The 11200-nt window shown below is 46.1% G+C and overlaps 1 protein-coding gene across 1 annotated transcript; it reads left to right on the forward strand.

Moving 5' to 3' along the window:
* The first annotated feature begins 354 nt into the window (after positions 1 to 354).
* Positions 355 to 8698, forward strand: LOC136501478 (cysteine-rich receptor-like protein kinase 15). The gene is made up of 7 exons (XM_066497001.1): positions 355 to 1273; positions 2360 to 2485; positions 3504 to 3640; positions 7231 to 7438; positions 7529 to 7766; positions 7869 to 8022; positions 8115 to 8698. The coding sequence occupies exons 1-7, from the start codon at positions 400 to 402 to the stop codon at positions 8484 to 8486; spliced, it is 2109 nt and encodes a 702-aa protein (XP_066353098.1). The 5' UTR covers positions 355 to 399; the 3' UTR covers positions 8487 to 8698.
* The last annotated feature ends 2502 nt before the right edge of the window (positions 8699 to 11200 follow it).

Here is an 11200-nt window from a genome sequence, read left to right on the forward strand (position 1 = left end):
TAAAAAAGTCTTTCGGTAGACAAATAGCAAAAGCCAAAAAATATATATATTACATATATGGTGTGATTTTTTTCCTTTGAGCAAATCAACTGTTACAAATTACCGGATCCAACTACAGATCATGTGCAGTCGCCAAGATAGAAAGATATTTCACATGCCTACGTGTCCAGACAGCTATTCCATTCGCCGCGCGCCATATTCTTACGAAAAGATGTAACGAACAAATGTGTCGTCATAGTCAACGGCATCAGGCAAGTTCAGTCTTAGCTTTGTCAATCGAACAGTCCATGCACCAAGTCTTTACCATCGGGTTGGTCCGGCATCCATCGGCGTCACAGCGTGCAATCATGGGATGAGATTCCTGCAGTGCCGTTGTCGCCACACCTCCGGAACACCACCATGCCGTCGGCTCCATCCCGTGGCTCTGGCCTGCTCTTCTTCCTTGCCATGGTGGCCAGCCTCTTCACCGTCGTGCTATCCGCGGACAGCGAGTGGACCTGGTTCGACTGCCAATCGTCGTCGACGGCGGCCTCTTCTTCCACCAACAGCACGTTCTGGTCCAACGTCGTCGCGCTCCTGGACGCGCTCCCGTCGGCCGCGGCACCCACGGGCTTCGCCTCCCTGTCCCGTGGCAACGGCACTGACCGCGCCTTTGTCCGCGGAATCTGCCGCGGCGACTCCACGCCAGCTCAGTGCGCCACGTACCTCCAGAACGCCGCGCTCGGTATCAGGAGCCGCTGCAACACCGCCCGCCGCGCAGCCATCTGGTACGACGACGGCTCCACGGTGACATATCCGGCGCCGATGTTCTGCTTCGTCAGCTACGCCGACACGAACGCATCCACGGCCTACGAGGACACCTACCGGCAGGAGATGTACAACAACTTTGTGGTCTCCAACACGGCTGTCTTGGAGACAGCTTACAGCACGCTCATGAGTAGCCTCTCCGGGCGCGTCGTCAACGGCTCCACCACGCCATCGCCAGCACCAATGTTCGCAACAGGGGCGGCAGTGTACGATGCCACTGCGCCCAACGGCACCATGTATGGGCTCCTGCAGTGCATGAGGGATCGGACGGCGGCGGAGTGTGCCAAGTGCTTGAATGACTCAGTGCAGCAGCTGCCGTCGTGCTGCCGTGGTCACAGGGGCGGGATTGTGATCGGCTACAACTGCTACCTGCGCATGGAGGTCTACCCCTACTATGATCTGGCCCTCGATGGGCCACCGCTTCTAGCTCCAGCTCCCTCGACCTTCGCTGGAGAAGGTCGGCCAGGTGAGCTTGTGAACTTGTATGCATTACACTATATACTAGAAGCATATCCCGCACGTTGCTGCGGGAATCATGAATGAATTGGAGTGTGGTAATGCTAATATGAATAATAAATATTGTTAGTTGACGATGATGAGGCGCTTGCTGATGTGGATAGCTTAATTGCATGTGCTAGTGGATTGTTGACGGCATGTCGGAGATACAATTCTAGTGGGGTTGAGGATTATAAGAGATATATAGATAGATATAAGTTTTACTAGCAGTTATGCTCGTGTCTTATAGTGGAAGAGAAAAAATAAACTTTTCTATGTCTGGCTTATAAACATGGAGCGAGAAAAATCATTGAGCCCTAGTGAACCTTCTTCTCTGATCGAAACTTCACAGCACCCTATATTCTTGTTGACGAGTTTGTATAGACTTTGTTCAATATAAACATATATGGCAGAAAAAAATAAGGTGAATTCTAGTGAACGTTACTCCAAACTTTACACCGTATCCTTGCTGACAAGTTTCTATAGATTTTTGTTAGGTACTTTATTTTGGGATACTACTACCTTTAAAAGAATATTGTTCATAGATGGAAACGTATTTCAAAATAATTTTGTTTTGTACTTAAAGTGGAAACCACAAACAAAACTCGAATCGATCATATGCATCTCTCTCTCACTAACCTTGTATCGTCACTACACTCTCGCTATTCGCCCTATGCTACAACACAGGATGAAGATGGCACGGTTCATATATATATATATATATATATATATATATATATATATATATATATATATATATATATATATATATATAATATGTAACAACACAAAGTCACATTCTGTTCATATGTAACAACACAAAGTCACATTCTGTTCTCCTTAAGGCATCGTTCGGTTGAACTAGAATGGTTGCCTAGAACAATTCCCATCAGGAATGTTTGCCTAATTTACATAGCCTTTGATGTGCTTGAATAATTCCTGCCCATTCCCAGCTAACCGAACCCTAATGAAATACAGTACCACTAATGAAATGTGCGTGGTGTTGTATGTTCTCAAAAAGAAAAAATAAAAAAGATAACAACTGGCTGGAACGCAGGAAAAAAGACGTTCGGCACGACTCTCCCGGTCGCTCTCGCTGTTGGAACGGTGCTTGCTGCAGTCGTCGTCGTTGGTGTCTTCCTGTACAGACGAAATAAGGCCAAGCAGAAGCAAAATGCACAAGGTACGCCCATGCTCCTAGCTAATTAAGATCTACGTGTACTTGCCAGCAGTTGATTCGTTAATCTCGGTGCCGTGATGGGGAGTCCAAAAGGACTCTTTAATTTTGATGAAAAGGATTTTTTGATTATATCGCTTTATAAATTATAATGTTGTCTTTGAACTATTATTATACTGCCTCCACCCACAAAAGATGTCATTCTCATTTTTTTTAATATATGTAAATTCTCATTTCTTGAGGAGCCAAACAATTTAAAGTTTAATAATGTTATATAAAAAAGTACTAACATTAAATTAATTTAACTATGAGATTAACTATGGGCCATTTTTTTTTAAAAAAACTTGCATTTGCACTTGGCCTTTTCTTTTCAAGATGTTACTTCTAAGAAAGGAGAATCTCCGGCAGCCTGAGAAAACTCAATCCCCCTGTATCTATTTAAACTAAATTGAGAAAATAGGATTCCAAGTTAAGAAAGGAGGTTTGATGCGGGAGGCTAAGAAAGCCTCATCCCCTTACATCCACTTACATGTGGGACCCATTTATAAGTGGGGCGAATAATTTTTCTCTTTCCTCTCCCTCTTGCCTCTTGGTGCCCCGCTAGCCCCTCAACCTTCCCATCACCCCGTACACTCTCTCTCCATCTTCAACGATTGTAGCCTTGGCACGGCAGTGGCTTGGTGATCTGCGCACAACCTTTACGACATAGGTGAGTAAACCTAGTGCAAAGAGGCAGAGAAAGGAAGCAGATGCTGAGTGCTGCCCTTCTTTAGTGGATTGCGAATTGTTTTTCTCAATTGGGGAAATATTTTCAAGGGGTCTTTTTCTCTATCTACTGGATCGTGTTTTTGTCCCCCACATCCCTTATATGATAGATTTTAGGGAAAATGATATTTCATTTCTCAATTTGGTGGGCATGCTCTCACTAGATTCCACTTAATAATAATGTCAGCCTCTCACCAGAATTTGAACTATATTAAGTTCATCTTATCCTTATGGATATATGTTATTTCTTTTGTGACAGACAACAATAGTAGCAAAGAAGAGGACACTGAATATTTTGTGTCCGAGCAACTTAATCTAGTTGTGATAAGAGCTGCAACAAACAATTTCTCAGATGACAACAAACTTGGAGAGGGAGGTTTTGGAGAAGTGTTCAAGGTACATTTTCCTCTATATATACACAAAATGCAATGTTATAACATACTAGGTACTTTCAGTTATGACGCACTATTATCGTGAATTGGAATGCATACTGTGCAGTACTAGAATATCAGGTTGTCACTTTAACTAAAATGCACAATCAAAATATATGACTGATTTGTCGAAAAATGGTGAAAACAGGTTCTTTGCCTATTTTTAGAGTTCGAGGGCATAGCCCGCGCCTTTGCATTACTAAGACCAACAGATATAGCGTTTATTACAACAAAACCTTAAAGCAAAGTACCTTAAACCATAATACTAACTGGAGAAAGAAACTAAAACCGAGAAAACAACGCTGAGCTAAAGATCAGAGATTACAAACCCCAAACATTGCTATTACCTTCAATAACAGCACACGGCCATCCTTCCACAATAGCCCCTAAAAGCATAGATTATTCCTCAGTTTCCATTCCATAGCCCCCACAGGGCAGCAACACAAATCATATTAGCTACTAAAATTTTCTTATTGCTCAGCCACATGGTACCTAAAGATACAAAATCTATGGCGACGTCCCTGTCCAAAATCTCAGACATATAGCTCCACAATTGTCTAGCTACCACACACTCAAAGAAAAGGTGTGATTACCTGGTTCAGTCTCAGAACAGAACAGGCAGGGACTGGTCATCTACCTTTCTTCTAATACTCATACTATCTCTAGTCAGTAACTTATTCTTAGAAAACAGCCAAAGAAAGAAGTGAACCCTAGGAGGAATCTTAAGACTCCAGACTGCAGGCACTGCACATACAATGGAATGACACCCCTAAAATTAATAATTTTGTACAAGGACTGGGAAGAGTAAACACCATTAGAGTTAAACTGCCGAATCAAAGAATCCTCCTCTTTAGCAAAACTAATAGTAGAGGCTAATTTAACTAACTCTATCCAAAGATTCATAAGTCTATCATTTACACACCTCCTAACAGTATATTTGAGATTACACCCATCCCAAAGAGTAACCACTATGAGCGGCAGTGTAGGTCATGAGTTAAAAGCACCTCGCCCCCACGTCGCTCCTGTGGGGCGGCTCGGGCGGACCCCCGACCGTAACGCCATCTCCCACAAACCTCTGTCCCGCCTGCCTCGCCGCCGCCCGAGCAGCCCACCGGAAGCCCGTGCTCCCGAGAGGAAGGTGGCGGCAGGGTTTTCTCCGACTAGTTGGGACCCAAAAAAACTCCAGCAGCGATGGTTCCTTCGGTGGTCGGCCCTAGTGCTCCGGCTAGCTGATCCGCCTCTCCCCTAGCCGGATCTGCGTGGAGAGGCCAGATCTGGTGAGTTGATGCATGGATCTGGCTGTTCCAGCCCAGGCAACAAGCGAGGAGGCTCGGAGGCCACGGGTGACGCGGTGACACACGACGGTGGTGCGGCACGAGCAGCATGGACGTCCATGCTATGAGGACCGTGACACCTAATAGGGGGGTGAAATAGGCAACTTAAAATTCTACTTCTAACTACGGCCTCTAATTCCACCTAGTCAAAACCTATGCAAGAAAGTAATCTATCTAAATGTGCAACTACAGTTTTGCTAGGTATGTTGCTATCTCTACCTCAAAAGAGTTATGTACCCTAGGTTCCAATCCTATCAACTAGCCTAAAAACTAAGCTAGGAAAGTAAGCATGCACCAAAGGTACATAATATAAATGCAGAAGATAGAAGGGGCGATAGAGATGCGAACTCCCGTCGACGACTCCGGTATTTTTAGCGAGGTATCGAGAAACGCTCAACCTTCCCCCTAGTCCTCGTTGGAGCCCCTCACAAGGAATCCGAGGGCAAGTGGGTCTTTCCCATGGGCAAGTGGGTCTCCGGTGTGCCTTCCGACAAGCCTCTCTCGAACCGCTCCCCGCCGTATTCACTATCGAGCTTCTGGCCGAACCGCCACGGGCCTTGTTCCCTTCGATACACGGTGGCAGCCACACCATAAGCACGATTGGTGTGGTCTCACAAGACTACAAGCCCCGTCGAGTACAAGCACGGTGCGCGCAAGTACCTTTGATCAAGAGGTATGCAAACCTCACTAGCTTTCCCTTGCTCCCTCACATCTCATTTGGCCGGTTGGGGGTGGTATTTATAAGCCCCAAGTCAAAACTAGCCGTTGGAGGCGCTGTAGAAATTCTGCATGCGCATCGGACAAGTATTGTTCACTGTCCGTTGCCTGTATTGTTCACTGTCCAGTGCACAGAACAAGTACTATTCACAGTCCGGTGCCCTCCTCCCAACGGCTATATGTTCAAACTAGTTGTTACACTGTTCACTGTCCGGTGCACGACAAGTATTGTTCATTGTCCTGTACTCTCTGGGCAATTCCAACCGATTTGCATAGTCTCTGGAAAAATATGGCGGTGCCCATGTCCGGTGCACAGGACCTATCTGGTGCCACCCTATCCGGTGCACACCGTCGTGTTCGATGCCAGCTGCAGCGTTGCCCTTTGTTCGTTTCTTCGTGATCCTTCTTCCGGACTTCTTCATCTTTGCGTCTTAGACTTCTTGTTTCACTTTTAGGTTGTCAACACCTCCTCTAATGTCTTCTTTTCGGTGTCGATCACACTCTTCTTGTTTCAATTAAATCCAAGTCCACTATTGAATCTATTGGACTACAAAATAAACACTTGCAAATATATTAGTCCAGTTTGGTTGTGTTGATTATTAAACACCAAAATCTAAACTAAATGGGACAACGGTCCATTTTTCTTACACGTGCGACGAAGGCGCGGAGGGTTGAGCGGTGGCGATAGCAGCGTGGTGGTGTGCCCAGCTCGCTCTGCGGAGGAGTGGCTCGAAGGGCCACGTGGTGGGTGAAGGGCTGCATGATGCCGGCGCAGAGGGCCAACGACTGGCGGTGGCGCGGAGGCAAGCCGCACGCTTCAGAGAAGAGGCGCGGAGGGCCACGTGGTAGCTGGCATGGCGAACCGCACGGGCCACGGAGGGCCGACCGGCGGCCGTGTGAGAGCCGTGCGACGGCAGCGAGGCGCGGCCACCGCACTCGGCAGAGGGCCGCGCGAAGATGTGGCGGCAAGTTCGCGCGACGGGCAAGCGGCAGCACGGCGGACAGAGCGCTGTGGGGCTGCGATGGTGCAGCGAAGGTGGCAGATCCGGTGCCGCATGAGGAGGCTACATCCTCCCGAATCTAAGCTCGGCACGTGGGCATGGAGGCATTGTCGTGGGCATTTGGCGTCGCGTCTAGCACCCCTCGCTCGGTGATGGCAACCATTTATGTCTTTGGGAAGTCGGAGCCGCCGCCCAGTTGATGCGCTTGCAACGATGACTTCAAGACTGTATGTGGCTTGTGGCAGTGTCCATGAGAAACTTGTAGATCTCGTTTTCTCTAGTTGCTTCAGGACTAGAGCTCGTCACTGAGCTCGTAGTTGTAGGTAGTGATACAAGTTGTGCAGCTGATATAAGTAGCTATTGTATGGTTTTTAGATCTGGTTTTTCTTATAAACTGGGTCAATTCTCCTCTTCTTATTAATATACAAAAGCCGGAACATATGTTCTTGGATCTTTCAAAAAAAAAAAAAAAGAGTAGCCACTGGGTTCTCTGCTTTGTGCAGGGTACATTACAGGACGGGGAAGAGATAGCTGTGAAGAGGCTTTCACAGAATTCCTCACAGGGTTTCCATGAGCTTAAGAATGAACTCGTGATGGCTGCCAAACTCAAGCACAGGAACCTGGTGCAGCTCCTGGGGGTGTGCCTGCAAGAAGAGAAGCTACTCATCTATGAGTACATGCCCAACAGAAGCTTAGATACCTTCCTTCTCGGTATACATCAAACTACTGTTCAAATTCAAGTAGGAGAAATCACATGGATTATTGATCCTCTAATTTTTGTCTCTTGTTGTGAACATGCAGATCCAGTGAGACGGCAGCAGCTGGATTGGAGCAAGAGGTTTGCCATCATCTGCGGTATTGCACGGGGACTTCTCTACCTACACGTGGAGTCCCGCCTGAAGGTCATCCACAGAGATCTGAAGCCGAGCAATGTGTTGCTCGATGCGGATATGAACCCTAAAATTTCAGACTTCGGCATCGCCAGAGCTTTCCAAGGAGACCAATCTAGGGATATAACAAGACGACCTGTCGGAACCCTGTATGTCCCAAGATCTAACAGTGTGCCAATCGATATAATTAGTCAATAAGCTCGATTAATTCTTAGTTGCTGATCTTGATAGCACATTGTTGATGCATGCAGCGGGTACATGTCCCCGGAGTATGCCTACTGGGGGCACGTCTCCTCCAAGTCAGACATGTTCAGCTTCGGTGTTATAGTCCTGGAGATGGTGACCGGGCGAAGGAACAACTGTGCATACGACTCTGAAATAGACTCCGTGTCTGTGCTGAGCCATGTAAGTGTGCGATGTTGCTAAGAATGATTTTTCCCGTGTCCCATGTATTTCTTCATATACATACTCATATATGAAATCAATGGTCTGTGCAGGTCTGGGAGAAGTGGAGAACAGGTTCGACAGCAGATGTGGTTGACCCATTGCTGTCCGAATCGGGGTATTCAGAAAGCGAGGTCCTCAACTGCATTGAGATCGGGCTTTTATGCGTCCAAGAGAACCCGGCCGATCGGCCGGACGCCTCTGCTGTGGTGCTTATGCTCAGCAGTCCGACCTCCACTTCCGATGACAGGCGAGCCCCGTCTAGGCCAGCCTTCGCCTTCAGCTCCGGCTTCACTGCTGCTGCCTCAGGTGGCCCAACAGCCGGTTCTTGGAGTTCTGACAGTGTGCTGATTGGCGATCAGCAGCGCTCAACGGCCGCGGTTTCAGAGAACGAGATGTCCATCTCAGAGCTTCAGCCGAGGTAGATTTGTGTGCAGCACAGGGTGCGGAGTACAAGCCACAAGCTGAGCTCAGTTCTGCCTATAATTAATCTCATGGATGTTAATTAAAGTGAGTAGTACGTACCAAGTTTACTTCAAAGGCATGGCCAAAGGTAAACCATACTATGGTAAAGAGAAGAAACAGAGAAATTTTGGTGCCCATGAAACTGTCATGTGCCAAATTAAAGCGATCGTCCAACTCATTTGATCCAGCGGCTTTATGTTGTCAAACCATCACTCCATGATCAGTCCGAACGCCTCTTCTGTATATTTGCATCAAATCGTCAAGAATAAAAGGAATGCAACTATTTTAAAATAAGGTAGGGCGCGGATTGATCTCTAAATTGTATAGAGTTGCATTCTAGGGATAATAAAAGCTAGTGTATCTCTACAACTAAAAAGACCAAGATATCATTGTCTATCTAGCAGGAGAAATGGAGCGCTGACCACACACTCCCTCTGGATGATTTTTTTTCACACAATCAATTTTTTTTCTTTCCGCACACCGTCCCTCCACGTAGCCGGTTTTTTGTTGTACGTCACCCATGTACCACACCTTACCACACTACCTCATGCGTGTCGTGCGATTTTTTTTCCTCAAAATGCCATGCTCACCTTTCCTGCTTAACAAAAAACTGATGTCCACATGAACTGTGCCTGAAAGCTTGTGTTTCCTTCTCCTTCCATCGATCCGCCTCATCTCACCTCGCCCCCATACCATCCTCCATCATCTCACCGGTCCACATCTTCCACCACCATATAGCACCTTGCCTCCTCCGCGTCACGTTGTCCCACAAGTGGAGGTGGAGGCACCAGCTAGGGTTTGGAGGACAATCGCTTCCTAGTAGCGGTGCTTTTGGTCAGATCACCAGTGCCAGATCGAGCCAGCCACACTTTCAAGCACCCATTTCCGATGGTCCTAGGAACTAGGACAATGTGCTTGAATTGTTTGTTGGTGCAAGGCCATGTGAGCACCCATGAGGTGGGTGAATTGGGTGTCTAATTTCCAAATTTCAAACCTAGGGCTCAACTTAAGCTACCACAAGAAAAACTATACACTACTCAAGCAAGATGTGCACTTAAGTTTTTCTAGTTAGCTTAACTTAGCCTTAACCCGAAAAGAATTTTGCAACCTAGAGCCCATCCTATCTAGCCTATAGATAATCTTGGAAGGTATAGGACACACAGGCTAAACACAAGTAGAAGAGATAAAAGTGGTAACTAAAGAGTTCATGTTATATCATGTGCAGAATGATGGTGACCAGGAGTTATTCTTTGAAAACCAAAACTAGCAACAATAGAAGCAAGACAAGTATAATATGAGGTTTCCTTATACCTATTCACCTTTAATACAACATATTCATGTGCATGTGTCTAATCTGATATAAGCTAAGGTTTTACCTAGACGTTGATCCTTGTTCCTTGTTACCAATGGGTTTTTGCGTGTGGTTAGACTTTCTTAGTTTGCTACCACCAATTATAATGATATGTAATATTGGTTAAGGGTATATGCAACTATTGATTAAAAGGTGTTTTTCAGCATCGTGGACTTAGGGGCTAGAACATTGGGTTTATGCTCTAATTTCTCTCCATAAGGACTAAACTACCACCCATGTCTTACACATGGATTAGTCCACATGTACACTAGTGTGAGCAACACTTAAAGCTGTTTTGGAGAGGTGGCTTGGTTATGTTCCAAGTGTTCAACTAGTGTTTTGAAGGAGCTCATTGCATATGAGACATTACATGGTGTCATGTGGCTAGGTGGAGAAGATCAAGAAACATGGCTTGGCTGCGAAGGACCGGGTTGCTATTGTGAAGGGAAAGTCAGAGGCTTGGGTGCAATCGACCATGTGGCGGTGAAGCAAGAGAAAGGTCTTGGTGTCGATGGACCGGGTGCAATGTTGAAGAGCAAGCGAAGTTCCAATCGATGAACCAATAAGACCATATGACGACATGAAGTGGATCATATCACCTACGAGGTATCCATCCGGCCATCGAAGACTTGTGTTGATTGCAAGTGGCATCATGGAGGTTGGATGCTTGTGTGGCATCACTGGCGGATGAGATGAAATGGAATGTGCAAGGCAAAGGTTTATGTATATGGCATTTCATTTCACCGGTCTAAGGTTGAGGAGAGAGGAACTTGACAGGGTTTAGAATAGATGGTCATACTATTAAGAGGGACAAACTTATTTGCATATCGGTCATTATGCCACTTGAGCAATCTAACACTGCATGTATGTGTTGCTAGGATCGAGTGACGATTGAAAGTTGAGAGAAAAAACTTTGAAAATGGTTAGAAAATGCTAACTAAGGTTTAAAGGTGTTGATCATCCCAGCCTATGGGACATCATTTGAAGTCGGCATGCTTTTGAAAAAAAGGTTTTTGGTGTGTTGATCCAATGTGGAATGGTTCTTGGATTGGAATTGTGGGATGATGGTTCTTGGATGGAATTCCAATCTACTGTGGGATGGTTCTTGGATTGGAATTCTATGTTGATACATTGTATTTTGGATCAAATATTCAAGTGGGTTATGTAGCCCTTTGAATAAGTTTTCCAAAAGGTCCAAGATCATCAAAATCTGAGTTCGAAGCAAGAAGTTATGGCCGTTTTAGTTGAGTTTGGATGTTGAAGGACTTCAGCCAGAATTTTTGGGTAGCCCACCCCAAAAATTCTGGTGTGGGCTAGTGTGGC

This window comes from Miscanthus floridulus, chromosome 13, assembly GCF_019320115.1.
Source record: "Miscanthus floridulus cultivar M001 chromosome 13, ASM1932011v1, whole genome shotgun sequence".
Classification (NCBI taxonomy): domain Eukaryota; kingdom Viridiplantae; phylum Streptophyta; class Magnoliopsida; order Poales; family Poaceae; genus Miscanthus; species Miscanthus floridulus.